Raw genomic sequence first — 17,294 nt, forward strand, 5'->3', positions numbered from 1 at the left:
TGTGTAACTTTCTCTATCTTTCTCTCTGTTGTCTACGAAAACATTACTAACAGAAGTGAAGATATACATTAAATTTTTGATTTTGAAATACAAATGAAATCTCCTGGAAGTATCTCTATACCTAAATCCAGCCCTTAACGAACGACCGACGACGTAACGTAACGATAAGCATTTACAATTATTTTGATCATACTGTGTTGTTTTATCTGTAACTTCTGGATGGCAACACTAAAGACGCTATTTCTGGAACTCAGCAAGCGTAACTGTCAAAACGCAGCGCCCTATTTTATGGCGCGAAATTTAAAACTAAGCTAATGGAATTCAAAAACAATGACAAGTATTTAAAATATTTACACTAATAGTTATGTGAAACGTTGGTAGTTTTAACACAGCGCCATCTGTTAGAATTGTATCAAATAATAAATAAACAAATAATTTGCAATAAAATAAAATTGCGACTATAATTAAAAATCTCGTGCTCATATCAAATCTATCTCTTAGTCGGACCAGACTGCTCACTGTGTGCCAATTTAATTTAAAATCGGTTAAGTAGTTTAGTCCATCGCGGACAGACATCGTGACAGGAGATTTATATACATTAAGATATACATATTTGTATTCAGCGTTTCCTAGGTCACGAGGTTATTTTCAAACAATAAAAAGACTCTACTGAAATTCTATATAAGGAAAACTAAAAAAGGCTTGTGCCAAGAAAAATCAAGCATTTTCTCGTTTACATTTAATTCTTTTTTGTTGTAAGATTATACATTACCAATTAAATGATAGATTTCTCATCCTATAAACTTATCAGTTTCTTAGTAAAATTATTTAAAATCCTGCGTGAATTATATCCACACGCAGACGCCACATATTTTTCTTTTTTTAACATAGAGGTTGAAATCATAAACAAAATTAATTAAATAAACATTTATTATATCATAAGTCAATTACAATCGATTCAATTTTGATTAAATTACATATTATACATAATTAATCTTAATAAGTTAAAACTCATATTGTGATAGTCGCATATTCTTACTACTTACGTATAAGTAGGTATTAAATATTAGAACAGTGTTTTCCAACGTGAGCCCACACCCCACGGGGCCAATTTGACTGTTAAGAGGACTACTCGAAAATCCACAATTTAAGTTACTTAGCGCACACAATTTAATTTTTAAATATTAATAATTATATACGGTACATAAGACGCCGGGCGTGGGACAAAAACGTGTGGAAAACACTGCCTTAGAAGAAAATAAAAAAATATTCTCCTTGCCACAGACGACAATAGGAGGAAAATGTTACAATCGGCTCTATCTACGTATCCAAGAGGACAATCAGAGCTTACACTTCCCTGTACGGTCGGCAAAACATCTTCAATTACAAATGATAGATATTTTAGTAGTAATGCGGTATTTAGGCCCTTATCAACTTAAGTTTCAAGATATTGAAATTTACAAAAACGCCAAAACTCATGGAAATATTTCGGGGTAAAATTGTCTAGTTAACTTTTATAGAACAGGGGGCAAACGGGCAAGTGGACATGTAACGTCGCCAATGGAAAATAATGCTAGTGTGTGTGAGTGTGTTGGCGGCCTTTACAGAGTTAGTACGCTCTTTTTTTGCAATTAAATACGAATACATATTTAGAAGGACATACCTAACTTATGCTAATAAATTAAAATGTCAAATTTGTAGAAATAATCTTCCATGCTATCGTCCTATTCAATATTCTCTAAATTCTAACAAACTTCTGAAATGATGATTTAACAAAGTTTTCGTCTTTTTTAAATTTTATATGTTTTTTTACTATTAATGCAATTACGTTATTTCGTACATTAAAATCTCAAAGACCTTAAGAGCTGTTCACAACCAATATAGAAAAAATATTTCATGACTTACAGCCAGCTCGTGATCTCATGGATTTTATATTTACTGCCGTATATTATTCACAAGTAATTTATTGCTTACGTGAAACTATATAACTATACCTAACAGATCTACGAATAACAATACCATAAATACTGTTTCGAAATTTGCTTTTTGTCTATTTTAGTTGTGTTCTGTGGTTTTGCCAAAGATGTCTAAATATTTGTTCGCTAGGCTCATTTGGCACAGTTTTGCAGTTTTATATAAGTGTCGTTATAAGCGCATACATAAATGTCAGATATCATAAAACTAAAGGTTTTATTCATGATTCTACTAAATTACTGAGTAAACGACACAAAACATTTATTCGTTAAAATAATAATAATTAATAAATTAAACGTTTATACAAATAAATAAAAATTTTAACTGTAAAACAGTAACATTCGGGAACATTAATCTTTAAATATTAAAAGCGTAATTTGACACGTAACATTTCCATAGTATAGTCACTCGTAGATTGACATTGACAATTCGATCTAGCGATCTAGAGATAAGTTTATCTGAAGTATCTTGTCAAAATGAAAAAAAATATATATTCGTGTTATCTCCATCGAGGAGATAAGGAAAAAAGTCACAAGTATTAAAACACAAAAGATAAAACCTTATACATTAAACTGTTTGATCTCGCCATTTATTCATAAATGTCTCGTTTTATTATTAAAATCAATGTTTCTAAATTTCACATAAATACTTATTATTATATATAGAAAAAAATCATACAATTAATTGATCATAACTGTTCATACACAAACATTATATTAATTACTTTTCGATCAGTGTGATGAATTTCGTGACATTTGTACCCTGTTGTCGACCAAGAGCCTATAATCTATTTTCATATTTCATATATAAAACAGGTTAAGTCTTACATTATGGTTTATTATTAATGGTATATATAACTCGCAGAAATCATTTAAAGCATAAATTTAATTCAATCATTTAATAAAATTGAGTACGTCAAAAGCGTGTGTTGTCTGTATATCAGAATAAATCTTCTACCTCGCTCTTAGATCATTCTCGTTGGTGCGACGTTATTATTCTTAGGTAGGTATTGTTCCTATAGTTCGATACATCTTTCTCAATTCATCTCAATACAGTATATCATAAATGAATAGTTTTGCGATTACGTTTTCGATTGCAATTAACGTCTTTGAAGTATTAGAGCCAAAGCCAAGAAGCTTAAAATATCACTCTAGCCATTTGAAAAAAAGGCAAAACATTCTATTCACCGACTTATGTACGTTTGTTAATTAATAAGCAGTGAAAAAATTCTCAATTCATATGATCCCTACATGAAACGTAATATATAGAAAATAATAAACATCGAATGTGGACTTGCAACGACTTAAATGGAAACTTCGTAACAAATGGAAAAATCGAATTTGCGATTCCTAATTAAAATCGAAATCATTTGTTTTTTTGACATTAATGCCTCAACATAATATATAAAACCGGATGGAAGAGTTGTGAAATGTGATTGTTTAACACATCACAGATTTTGTATTGACAAAGTAGACAACAACAGTACTAGAACATTCTAACAAACTCCCTTCCAATCGCTTTTATTTATTTCTTGTGAATACCTGTTTAAATAAACGCTTCGTATATGGCAATCGGCACTTCGATTCTTGAAACTGGAAGCTTCGTTATAACATTCGTAGGGTGATACTACAGCTAACTTATTCTGAGTTCGAACTCGAGCTAGAAGGCGTATAGCTGTAGTAGTCGTGCTGCTAGAAGATTTCTTCGACGTTCAAATGTGTAATGAAGCGTAAACGCATTTGTAAAGCGGGACGAAGTTTACGAATAACCGTTTCAAGTTCGTTCTTTAACGTGTCACCCACAAACATGTATTTTATGTGATATCTGATATGCATTTAGGAAATTGTTCAATAATGTTACATGAAAATATATTATGTCTAACACTTTAAAACGAAAACATGATTTTGTAAATTGAAATTTCAGAGTACTATAAATAATAATAATATTACAAATTTAATAACTTTGAAATAGAAAATTGTTTGTAAACGTTCGCTGATAGATAGGGACTAGTTTATTAATAGAAAACTTACTGTAGACTAAACTGATAATAAAGAACAGGTGACAAACAAGAGGTGCAGCTCTTAAGTCACCCACACTGCCGAAGGTGGTTAGCAAGTACCAGCCTTGAAAAAGAAAGTAATGTTCTCTCTTCTTAAACTAAAATATTAAAAGGATACAGTAAATCACAAATTGGATCAATAAAGTCCAAATGCGCCTGAGTCTTGTCCACATGAGCCAACAGCTCATATAAAAGTATGGTGATCTCCATGACAGCTCTTGATATATCCGAGTTGAATCTCTGCAGGAACGGACCAACCAGGTGGCAGAGATATATCAATTGGGATTCTGTATGGATCTCGGGAGATAGTCTCTCTTTGACAAAACTGAAATATTATCGAAACGTTATACAGTATTTTTTACTAAGCTTAATAAAATATACATATTTACGTCGGCTCAGTCAAATTTTTTTTTAACATGAACCCCCCGTTCTAAACGGGTTTAAATCTTAACCAAAAACCGTTTCATTTACTAACAAAACAGCTTGCAGCGTTTGACACCCTACATAACTCCTACAGACGTATCTAATTAGGCTCCTTGACTGTTAAGAGCTGCCAATTTTCTCAATTTCTCCTCCTTCCGTCAGAAGAACTAAATCATGCGTCACGCAGAAGGCTGATCACTACTTGTCGAAGACTACAACTTGAAGCCTACACAGGGGCAATACTGGGTCCATATTGTTATACTTACGTAGGCATCTGCGTGATAAGGCCCGCGCCAGCATGGTACCAGAAAGCGTGTGTCAACGCCAAAGTCAAACTGAATTTGTTCTCCAACATCGCATAATTCGTCATTTTAAGATTAAACAGCTGAAAAGGGGTGTACTCGTTGGACCATTCAACCATATCGGAGGCTGTTGTTAGTTCAACTATACGGTCATATAACACAATCCAGTAGGCTTCGGGTAAAGACGCCATGATGATTCCTATGGCATTTATCCAAAGTTGAATCTTTGTCGCTGGGATGACTATGAAACCTGAAACATATAATATAATATAAATAACATCATGCTAATTCTTTGAAACGTACTTGGAAATTTCATCAAAATCTAATAAGTAGATTTGAGATACGGATATCCTCGCTTATATAGAAAACGTATATGTTATATGTAATCTGTATATAATTTGAAGAATTCCATCGATTTCTCCTGGATGTCGATACAGACGACTCAGGATCTTAAAATTTTAACAATATCATTTTGAAAGACAGTTAATTTGTTGATCCCTAAAAACAACGTCCCGTATATATTACCTTTGGTAACTACATCCAATAGGTTATTGGCTACATCAGCGGGTGGTACTGGAAGGGTCATGAGTTCGACGCACGTGACATACAAACAGTGCGCTGAGGGATTTGGGTACTCGTTGAAGCGCCAATCGGTGTTTGGGAAATGTGAATGGCCCGTCATTGCTATATCTCGTTGAGGAAACATTCGTGGGGCAAGGGACAATTTCATTAGAATTTAAAGTCATACGAAAACAACTCGAAACGAATATTTACCTAAACATCAGAAAATATTTATTTTTAATATACAATTATTGCTAATTTAAATTATTTCTACTTAAAATTCGCTTGTAAAACTGTGAAAATCGTGACAAATGATTTAAACGAGATGAAAATAAAAAAGAGGGTACACAAATCACAAAACCGACGGTAGTACAAATTCAAAGGATACTGTCAACCATTCGTGTAACCAAGCTCAAATAGTAATTCAATTCCGGGGCCCAAGCCAAGAACTCAGTCTCCGAATTCTGTGGAACTCTGTCTTTATTCGGATCGGGAAGGAAATTCTGGAAGGCTTCGGTGGTCGCCCAACCAGCCGGCCTCACCTCCTTCAACGCCCCATATACAGCGGACACGAGTTTCCGTTTTAATAGTGGCTTATCTCGTAATTTCGTTTCGTAGTAGTGTAATGTGTTGTATAGGAATGATACAGGGCGTTCTGAAAATAATAATGTCCATTAAGAACCTCTCAAACGTGACGATTACATGCCTATTAGGTTTTTTTACTCTTAATACCTACTTTTGGGATATTTTACTAAAACAGCATTTGCTCTTGTTTTTAATTAAAATACTTGATTGGTTAAGTTGATAAATCGTATATGTCTACCCCCTTTAAGAACTGGCAGAAACATTAGATACATTAAATTTTTCCCAGGAAATCTTTATTTTTAGATAAATCTCTGTATAAGATAACAAAAATTTTTCATGTATTTTCATACATTCATTTTCTTAAAACACTAAAATTAAAAAGGCATCAAGTTGATTGAAGACTTTCAACCAGTCAATTTTGTTAACACATTTTGGGAAGAGATTTTGTCCTGGAAGAGATCGTTTAATATATTGCTATCCACACTTACCATGAAACTTATAAAGGTAACCCAGGTGTTCCAGCAGCTGTTCCAGGTTCTTACATACTTGAGGAATTTCTAAATGCCTGTGTACGACTATATCTAACACAGGTATGAATCGTAAGCACACGTTGCTCAAGTAAACTGGTATCGGTGCTCCATACGCCCCACCTGCCTCTTCTGGGGCAAACTTCTCTGGGTATTTACGATGGAATGCTAAATGCTTTTCATACCTATAAAACATTTTACATTGAATCTTTTAACATTCGCTCGAATAGTGAAGGAAATCATCGAGAGACCTTAGATCAAAAAATTAACAGCGTGTGTCAGGCACAGGAGGCTGATCACCTACTTGCCTATTTAGATTAATAAATTATCATGAAACAATAACAGAAATCTGAGGCCCAAACTTAAAAAGATTGTAGCGACACTGATATAAATATATTATGTTATCTTTTAAGACTTTACCGCTGTATGCAAATGATAGAATTTGTAATTAAAATTTCAAGGATTTTAGAATTTTTATTGTTAAAGCATGAAAAAATAACTAGACGCTTCTCGATTTGCACGGGCTAAGAGGTCGATTAAATATTTCAGAAATCATATCGGCAAGCAGGAATTTATTTAATGCTCGGTCAGTTAACAACAGCTACTTATAGTATACCTAAACATCTTGCTTGCAAAACTAGTACAGTAGTTTACATATTTACTGTGTTAGGTATTTACAATAAAGTAGGATAACATATAAAAAGTTTGAGTGAGTAATGAAAGACCACGATGCCCATGAAACTTAAAAGGAAGCCTTTAACCAACTCTTTACAAAATTTGTTAAACAATAAAAAGTAAAGCTGAACTCAAGGATTGCCTAAAACAAAGGTTTTCCAACCAAATCCTTATAAAAACTTGATAGGGTAAAGTTTCACGATGCCCTTTCATCTTAAAATAACCTTCAGCCTAACCCTTACAAAACTTGATAAGGTTACTACAACAATAAAAATTAAAAACAAAATTCAAGGATTAAAACAGTATTTAGAAATACAGTTAAAAGAAATACAAAAAATAATAATCTTATTAACACTTGTTTGAATTGTCTTTGGTAGGACTGGCTATAAACTCCTAACTCAGATACTAAGTGTCTTATTACAATAATGAAATCTTTACACGAGTTATGTAACCTAACATTACATAAGTTACATAAATATAATTTAGTAAATAATAAGAAGCACTAAATTCTGGCAAGATGCACATATATGGACCCTTTGATAAGCGAAGTTACTTTTTGTTAGCGTCCAAAGCCCTACTTTTATGTTAGTTAAAATCTAATGTATTAAACAATACAAGCCAGTTTACAACTAGCTTCTAAGAGTTTCATTTAAATATATTTTATGTGTGTACACTCACCAATTATTCTGTTTCCAATGTTCCGGCGAATTCTCCTTAACAAAGTCTTGCGCTCTATTTCTCAATTCCGAACCTTTTAGTAATAAAAGTTGTATAATATACAGACACACCTGACTCTCATTTCCATCTGGATTTGGTCGTAATACCTGGATAAATAAATATGTATAGTTATAATACTGAGGTCTCTTTTCATCGTAGCTTAAACAACATTTGTGAGAAGCGGACGAATGTTAAGAATTATCTTAGGAAAAAGGTGAATCAATAATAGGCCATTTGACAAGATTTTAATAACATAATCATATTGACAACTCCTACAGAATAGTCCTTCAAGGACCGACATCATATACTACTGATATTTACGGTAATTTAGATGAAAAGTCCCAATAATTTGTTGGGTTTCAGTGAAATGAATGAAAAATACATTCAACCAGTATAAATTTCTGTTTTGAGTTTATATTTTGTTTAGTTTGATTGGCACATTAACAAAAATTGTATAAAAAAATGCGTTTAATTAAATTCTTGAATAATGTAACCACAAAAATTGGCCTAAATAAATGTGTCTCCTGAAAATCTTACACAACTAAAATCCACCTAAATTTAGGGGGGAATACCCCGAGATGGCATACTGTTGTAAACACACATTCTGTGTCAATTGTGTGTGCATACTATTTTATGAAATATTCTCACAAGGCGTACAACAAAATCTTCATGGATATTTAAATTTGGTTCTAAGATGAAAATTTTCTAGGAGAATTTTAATATTAGCCACCATATTTTTGGGAATTTAGCCGTTTGTATATATAGTATACGCAAACCGTTTCACGACATTACAGAAAGTTAAACTCACCAGACACAAAACCAGACGATCTATTGTTACGATGTTGTATTTCCATATAATATCGTTGATTGCGTCGACGCATTTGTTTATATGAGGCCCCCCGGCTGGATTCGTCACTTCAAACATCAAATAATCGCAGAATTTCCTTAAATGCGCTGACAAAGCTCTAGCTCCAATACGCTCCAGGATTCTAAATAAAAAAAATTAAGATGAGATGGAGAACGAGAACTGTGACTTCCAAGATAACTAGTTTTCTATTGTTCCATTGGACGTCATGGCAGAATACAAAGTAGTATCACCTCCACAACTGCTGCGAACCATCACTATCCACATAGTGTCCTTCATTGGTTCCACAAGAAGCCGATCACTGAAGTGCATAGTCCCGAACCAATTCGACTTAGGAGAAAAGACCTTACCAATTCTTAAAAGGCCGTCAACGCACTTTGTATGGTATAATTAACATACGAGGCTCCTGGCCATTTGCTTCCTTTTACATGTATGTTTTCGACTCTTAGATGTAAAAAAAATGAGCGATCGTTTCAGAAGCATATCCCAAGTATGATAATTGTCAACGGATGATTTGACATACGAGAGGTAAGTTACGTTTCAATACGAGCGTTTAATTAAATTATCATTTATATATTAATAACAGTGAATTAATTTAACTTTAAGAATCGATCAGAAATATCGACGAAAAATATAAAAGAAACCGAAAGAAGTCATCTAAAGCTAATATATAATGTATATCATATATAAATGGGACATAGGACAGACATATAGTAATATAATTTGTTCACTTGCCATAATAATGTTAAGCCCTAAAATAGTCCAGATTTCGTTTCGGAATATAATTCTAATGATATATGAATGATAACTGTATGAACATAAAAAGTCAAAATATTTCAATTACTTACTTAAACGCAATTGGATTAATTCGATTCGTCTCAAAAATCATCTTCCAAAGGAGACAGAGGAAAAGCGGCGTTCCGGGAACCGAGAAATGTGATATTATATCGTTATCATTCGCCATCGATGTCCATTTCCGATACTCCTCCTCAACAGTCTTCTTTAGGACCTGCTTATTTTCCTTTGTAGCAGGGTTCTGGAAATTCAGATACAGATTTTTTTATTAATTAATTTTGCTTACGTTTTTAAAGCAGATTTTGCTGCGTATTGCCGGAACGAGCCTTCTTGTGTTCTTGGCTACTTAACATGTGCTATACAAATATTTGATCGGAGTGTGTTTATACACGCCTTATATATGGACTATGGAGCATTTTTTCATCAATTTAATCCCGTCTCGAGATAGAAGATCTAATTTATATATATTGGATTTCTGATATAAATAAATAAACTGTAAAAAAAGGAAATAAATAAATAAATCTTATCTATAGTAATACTTAATCTAAGATCATTTTTAACAGCATGGATACAAGCATTTTGGACGAACGGGAATATTTGTTTATTACCTGTGTAAAAAATTCGACAAGGACCGGCGGGAAACATTGCAGCGTGTGCTGCGACCACATGTGTGGTGTGTTTGTCATAATCGTCGTGAGCAACTCTTTAACCGCGGCGCTATCACTACCTATATAAATTGTATATTTTATTCTCTCAATATTACATTTCGGAATAACTACAGCTTTAATTATATTTTAATAATATAAATTAATTGTGTATAAGTATAAATAATTGTAAACATTTATCTATACACTTCTACTACGAAATTAAAAATTAGAGTAAACTAAATTATCTAAACATATAATATACATATGAATATTTAATCTGGAATTAAAAGTTAAATGGGGTATAATGTAGGAATTAATTGTTTCCCTTAGAGCCTTAAAAAAACTCACCCGCACCGCTCATATAAATTCCACGTGCTAGAGTGAGAACAAGCACTCGGTTGAGCTCCTCACTCTCGCTTGACACAAGTGACTTCGGCTCAGTCACAACTCGGGACATTTGCATTTGAACGCCCGAACTACTGAGGCTAGTTATTAATCGGAGGGCGGTGCTCTCAAAACTGAAAATATAATATTCACAGACACTAGTGCTACTTTAAAAAATAAGTCAAATTTTTATTGATCGAATGTCAGCTGTCACCTACACGTCAAAATAAATTAAACGGATAACCTGGGAGCAACAGATCGTTATAACTTACCATAGTTGCAGCTGAGTTTGATTTGCTTGTGGATAAGCAGCGAGTGAGTGTATGTTTGACAGCAATGTCACTCTATAGTGAGGCTGAAAGTGATGAATCCGATATGAGAACATATCCAGTAGATTGTGGAGAATACCCCAAGCGTGAGATTTGAAAACATTCGGCAATAATTGATCTGGAAACAATTTATACTCCATTAAAATTATTAAAATTTTATAAAAAACAAAATCATGTTCTATATAAATTTTCATCATACAATATATTGAAAGTGTCAAAAATTGGGTATGTTTGGATTTTTTTTTATATCCAGCGTAGTTATTTAAATCTTGTAAATAATCTTTCAAAATGGATACATAAAAGACTCCACCATATATTTTTTCTATTTGCCCTTCTTTAAGAAACGACGACAAAAATACTCACTTATGAATCCTTTAATGCCAAGCGATTCGATTTCAGTATACACCAACAAGCGACTGTATGTCTCCACCAAGGCCGGTGCCATCATATTCGGTATATTAGTTTTATTCTGCGCCAATTTCGCTACATGAGTCACTATTGAATGTATTAACGACATTTTGCAATGCAGGGTCAAACTGTCCAGTATACACATAGATAACGGTACTGTGGGTAACGGTGTGGATGGATTTCCGTTGGGTAACGCCTTCTGGTTACCCAGCAATGTCTCTATCATTATACCCATTGGTCGGGCAAAGAACTCCTGGTTTGTTGAGTATGCGTTGCACAAAAGCGCTATTCTGTAGTCTGATCCTATGAGTGATGGGACATTGTTCGACGACATTAGATGTTGAAGAAATCTACAATACAAAAATTATACATGTTAGTGTCTCGTTTCTTGAGGGATTATCAGCCTGTGCATTAACAGACTGTAACAGGTAATCAGCACTCGCTGAGACAGAAACACAGAGTAATATGTGTCTATTGAAAAATAAGGCCCGAGGCCTACGTAACTTATAAGTATGTATTGGTAATGTTTACACGCAGAAGTTAAATAGGCAACTAGCTACGAGTCATTATCTCCAAATCAGGTGCCAAGTTAATTTGTGTGTGGAGTATGTCAAAATCCAGTAGGGCTCGACTTAAAATGAACCTCACACTACAAATACACATATTACGTGAATAAAAAAAAGTATTGTTTAATTTCGAATAAGATTACAAGATGCAGGGATCGCTGTACCAAATTAGCAACGAATGAGTTTATCAAGAAACCGAAATTATTAATAGTTTAAAAAATATTCGATAGGTCAGGTCTATCTGTCTGTTTTAAGGTGATATTCAGATGTAAATGTCAAAAACTTCTTGGACTTAGGGTAAGAGTCCCCGAGGTCACATTAAATACAATTCAGTGCTTCTTTTAGCAGGTGACAAACGCGAGGCTCCTCTAGGTAGGTAGGTACGATTTATTTCGGAAATACTGCAATAAGCAGCTGGTTCTACATAGTGGTGATTCAGGGCAAACACTGTCAGTCTTCTTTAATTAAAGAACAACGGCTTCTTAAATAAATTTAGTAGTCAAGACAAGTCCAAGATTGTGTTATGAATTAGAATTTCAATACAAACCTACGACTACAATTGGTTTAGTTTCATTATTAAATTAAAAAAAAAAACACTGAAATGGGCTATAATAAAGGTGAAACTTACTCATATTGAAGCTTCAAATTTTGCGGCATCACCATAGTCTTATGTTCAGACTCAGCTTTCTTCAACAAATGCATCCAAATGCAAAGGACAGCCAACTGATGGGTACAATATGCTTTTGTACAATCCGGTACCGGAATCGGCTCTTTCTCAGGGTAGAGCAATTCATGCAATTTTATAATCGGCAAAAAGGTTGACAAAGGATTCCTTTGTATGCTTCCAGATATATATTGAAGCAACACCCACATCAGATGGTCCCTACCTTTCTTCATATCTTGCCCTATCAACTTGCTATGTAACCCCATTACTATATTTGGAAATGACGCAAAACCAATCAATATTAAATAAATAACTTGTGACGATAAATGTAGCCAACACCAATGCGTGGATGACATTTCGTCTTCATCACTCTCTTGGTCGCCACGTTCCATTGGTAATATCATTAGCTCAACCAATTGGTCCTCCAGTGCTATACATCTTTGTTTATGCTGTTTTTGAAGACCTAACATCGAACACATCGTGTCACGTGAATATGGCTGTTGTAAAACATGTTTTAACAAGTCAATTTGAGGCTTAAACAGCTCATCGTCATATGGTAGATTCCCTTTTAAGCAAAATTTCAATGTTGTGGGATCAAGCCGCCATGGATTTACAAGGTGGTCGGCATAAACGGAGAATTCAACTATTGGTAACATTTTTGAGTGACCAATTATTGTAACCATTTGAGCACACGGCTTAAAACTTTCCACAAATTTCGTAAATAGTTTTGCTAGTTGCTGAAAATGTGATGAAAAGTTTGTTTAGTTAGTTCTCCAGTCTGTCTTACATAAATAGTACACATATATATGTGATAGATTAGATATGTATATACATAAACAGGTATACGAAACAAATTTTTAAAAATTTGAATTCTCGAAGTTTGTATGTCTTTGAAGCGTCGTTCGTCGTCGTAAATATGTATATAATTATTGTTCTTAGTATTAAATTTTTACAAAAATGTGGTAAATCAAGTATCAAAGGCCTATCATGATAATAGAGTTTGTACATGTTTTTTATCCTCTAAAAGTAAAGCAAATTGTCTTTGAGTTATTATTTCAAGGACATTAAGTAAACTTTTAACGTTTCACTCTTTATATTTAAATTCTTTATTCTTTAAATTTTTTAAATTTATGTTTTTATTTCTACACATTAAATGTTTTGTAATCGATTTATGGGAATAAATAATTATTTTGAATGAATAAAACACTATCTTTATGTGAAAATAAAACAAACATTACCCAGTGCGGCCAATGCCTATTGTCAGGATAATCCTTTTGTATCTCTGTCACTATGAAGTATGCAGGTAAAAGTGATGCATTTCGGTCAAAAATATATTCCAGTATGTTATACACAGCTTTCATTTGTGGCATTGTACTGGAACTTAATTTTACAGGTAATGTGAGAGCTTTGTCTCGACAACCCTGCAATTTAAGAACAATTTAGTTTTTACACTTACAAATTATAAATAGGGTATTATATTATTATCTTATATAAATATTAAATATTTACTAATAAGAATAATTTGATAACATTTTATATTTAACATGCCTAAAAAGATTTGAATATAAAGATATTAAACTAGTTTGATGAACCAAAATCTGAGAGCAATCATAACATTATTTTTTACTCATACTTCTGGTGTTTGAGCTTTATTGCTCAGAAATTATCTCGTACTATGCCAATTCAGTTAACTAATTAGGCTTCTAATTAGACATATGACAACTTAAGTAAGTTATTTTATTTTCTAGGTAATGACATTAAATGATAATCTATAATTTAAAATTACTGTATAGGTGCCTCCATCTATTTAATTGTAAAAAATCATTATAAAACATCACACATGTACTATGTAAATTTTACCTTCATAACATCTCGAACACCTTTATAATCAACACCACCAATTATTCTTCTCATCAGATTGAAGCACTCTATCCAAAACTCAGCATTTTGATATTTTAGTCTCTCACAGGAAAGTACACTATCGCATAGCATCCTATAAAGTTTTTAATTACATAGAAAAAAAATATATTTCTTATTGTACTGAAGTCTATCGCTAAGTAAAATTCAGGCTTTAAAACTACTGCAAGTGTTTAAATTTCTGTAATCACAGCCAACACAAGTGTTAAAAACTGAAACTAGTGCCTTATCACTAAAGAGAGATCTTGTTCTTTATTACTATAGAAGGCACTTCATTCATTACCTATTCCCACAATAGTCATTTTATGAGATAATTTTTATCTTTTATATCACATATATATTTTTATTTTAAGAATTTAATTTAAAATTCAGTGAAATTTACATATATTACCATAGAGTAATCATTAGTATATCTCAAAGTTACTTCTCTACCAAATTTAAATTGATAGCTTTTTATAAATAAATCCAAAATCAGTTTTGTACCAAACATTACCTTGCTTGAATAACATTTGTGTTTACTAAGTTTTCCAAAAGGATGATTAGTTTCTTCATGTGCCTACAGTTCGTTAAAACTGCAGTCAGAGCCAAGTACTTGCGGATAATTGTATCTTGATACTCTGCAGTAGCACCAGACATTATAGCAGAAAACTTCTTAAGATGCATATTCAAAATCTCATTATCCTGGCCAGGTTGGTGTACTAAAAAACAGCTGAAAGCTTCTTCTACAGCTTCAACATGCTAAAATAAAATAAACAAATTAATAACTTGTAATTTAAATAAGGCTGTGTTTGACAGATACAAAACAAATTCACTATAAATTAGTAAGAAACGAGACATCACAACAAAGAAATATAATTTTGTGAAGAACCTTACTCTCTTATTAACATATATATAATGAGAGCTATCTATGGTAGACAAGTTACTATTTAGTGAAAAGTAAACCCTTTAATAATCTGATACTGAGAATGTCCGTTGTATAACTAAATAGTTGAAAAAAGTTTATTCTACTATTTCACTTATTATGTTACTTCTATCATGATTGTGAAGCCAGTGCAGGTCAAATGTGCAGGCTTCGGATGTTGAGGTTATGTATACCTATCATTGCATACTATCTACATAAACCACATGAGATTTATTTTAAATTTCAAAACTGTTATAATATAATAAATTAAATTGAAAAATTTTCAATATTTTTAGTCTACAAGTAAAGGCTGATTCTTAGAAAGGATGAAATAGTCAATGTAGCACTAACATTGCTTTAACTTTTAAGTCGCAACCAATTTCAGCACCTTTAATATTAAATATTTTCAACCAGGACTTGGATGCTATTGCTAATAGACCAAGAGTATAGATTTATATATGTAAAATATATTGTTGCATGGTAACGACTCATAATTTTAATGAAGAAAAAGAAATAAAAGGACAGTTGACATTCACACTTTTGTTACGTAAGTATCAACAGATGTCTCTATGAATTATTTTCATATTCTTTACAACAATTAGTTTCTTGACACCAAGTGAATCTTATAGGGTATCTTATTGAGACATATATTGATAAGGTATAAATTAAAAAATATATATATCACAGCTATTTTAATGTCGAACATATTATTAAGAATTACACAACTAATCTTAATAAGCATCTACACAGTCATATACAAAAAATGAAAAGAGAACCAGTCTGTTTAACAATACCCTATGTAAAATGTAAACTTATTCCCCCAAGAGTGGCGTCGCTGTGAAAAACAGTTGTAGTGAATTTCATCAGAAAGAGATTAGCCAATTCCTTATTACAAATCCTTATACACACTCATCAGAACTAAGTTAATTCACACAAACTCAACAGAGCTAACTAATAGCTAAGGTGTTTACTTGAGTGTATGTAATAGGAACAATTACTAAAATAATGTTGAATAGTAAAGTAATTATTCAATTACTTACAAGTATTTCATTAACAATGTTTGCTATTTGTGATTCTGCCATTTTTACACACTTGTTTGCTTCTTGTACCTTAAGAGAAAAAAACCAAACTACATAGCCAATGCCAATAGTTATCTAGAAATCCATTATTTACTAAAATTATGTTGAATAGTACAGTAATTATTGAATTACTTACAAGTATTTCATTAACAATGTTTGCTATTTGTGATTCTGCCATTTTACACACTTGTTTGCTTCTTGGACCTTAAGAGAAAAACTTTAAACTACATAGCCCAATGGTTATCTAGAAATCCATTATTTTAAAATTAGGTTCAAATCATAATGTAAACTTAATAGTTCAACGAACAGCATGTCCATTTACTAATCAACTCCATAATACTTTTCGCAAGGTGCTCAAACAACAAGATAATAAATAATATTTGTCTATGACAACAGACAACTGTCTTCATAATAAAGTCGACACTAAATTAAACCCATCAACCACAGCTAACACAACCATTTTAAACAAAAAAAAATGTTATAACTTATTGTCATAACTAATTGAATCGTTTCGTATAAAGAGCTACCTACACGTGATGAAGTAGCGAGAGCAGTCATGGGTCTTAAGACTGGTAAAGCACCAAGTGTTGACTTAATAGCTGCAGAAATGTTTAAAGCAGACTTGGCTACAACCGTCGACACGCTGACAACTTTGATTGATAAAATCTGGACCAACGAGAAGCTTTTGGAGGATTGGAACAGGAGTCTTCTAATAAATGTGCCCAAAATATGTGATCTAAGCCAATGCAGCAATTGTAGAGGTATCACCTTGCTGTCGGCACCTTCCATGGTTTCCTGCTGAATTATCTTGGACAGGATGTCTGGATCCGTTGAGCTTGTCCTGCCTATCCCGATAGTCCAGCTATAGGAACTATTTTTGTAGAGTGACTCAGGATGGCCTCGTCTCAGACGAGAT

General features: G+C 32.7%; 1 protein-coding gene across 4 annotated transcripts; it reads right to left on the bottom strand.

Annotated features, from left to right (window-relative positions):
• Positions 1 to 912: 912 nt before the first annotated feature.
• Positions 913 to 16,764, bottom strand: LOC110997562 (mediator of RNA polymerase II transcription subunit 23). Of its 4 annotated transcripts, none has more exons than XM_022265786.2 (19): positions 16,515 to 16,764; positions 16,340 to 16,408; positions 14,892 to 15,136; positions 14,342 to 14,474; positions 13,720 to 13,902; positions 12,446 to 13,218; positions 11,207 to 11,601; positions 10,787 to 10,961; positions 10,485 to 10,648; positions 10,092 to 10,210; positions 9,537 to 9,724; positions 8,632 to 8,812; positions 7,785 to 7,930; positions 6,393 to 6,616; positions 5,708 to 5,974; positions 5,284 to 5,442; positions 4,723 to 5,008; positions 4,152 to 4,358; positions 913 to 3,798 (listed from the first exon to the last, which is right to left on the bottom strand). In XM_022265786.2, exons 1-19 carry the CDS (start codon positions 16,554 to 16,556, stop codon positions 3,666 to 3,668), a joined length of 4,089 nt encoding a protein of 1,362 aa, XP_022121478.2. In that variant the 5' UTR covers positions 16,557 to 16,764; the 3' UTR covers positions 913 to 3,665. The 4 variants fall into 4 exon arrangements, with proteins under 4 accessions (XP_022121478.2, XP_022121476.2, XP_045489947.1 ...); XM_022265784.2 differs by having other exon boundaries at positions 10,479 to 10,648; XM_045633991.1 differs by having other exon boundaries at positions 10,479 to 10,648; positions 16,583 to 16,763.
• Between the last annotated feature and the right edge of the window lie 530 nt (positions 16,765 to 17,294).

Source organism: Pieris rapae, chromosome Z (assembly GCF_905147795.1).
Source record: "Pieris rapae chromosome Z, ilPieRapa1.1, whole genome shotgun sequence".
NCBI lineage: Eukaryota > Metazoa > Arthropoda > Insecta > Lepidoptera > Pieridae > Pieris > Pieris rapae.

Bases quoted from the DNA above. Each gene is read 5' to 3' on its own strand.
- LOC110997562 (XM_022265784.2), bottom strand. From the start codon at position 16,556: ATGGCAGAATCACAAATAGCAAACATTGTTAATGAAATACTT. The intron at 16,409-16,514 runs GTAAGTAATTCA...TTTTCTCTTAAG, and splicing joins ACATTGTTAATGAAATACTT to GTACAAGAAGCAAACAAGTG. The intron at 13,903-14,341 runs GTAAAATTTACA...CTTAAATTGCAG, and splicing joins GTGTTCGAGATGTTATGAAG to GGTTGTCGAGACAAAGCTCT.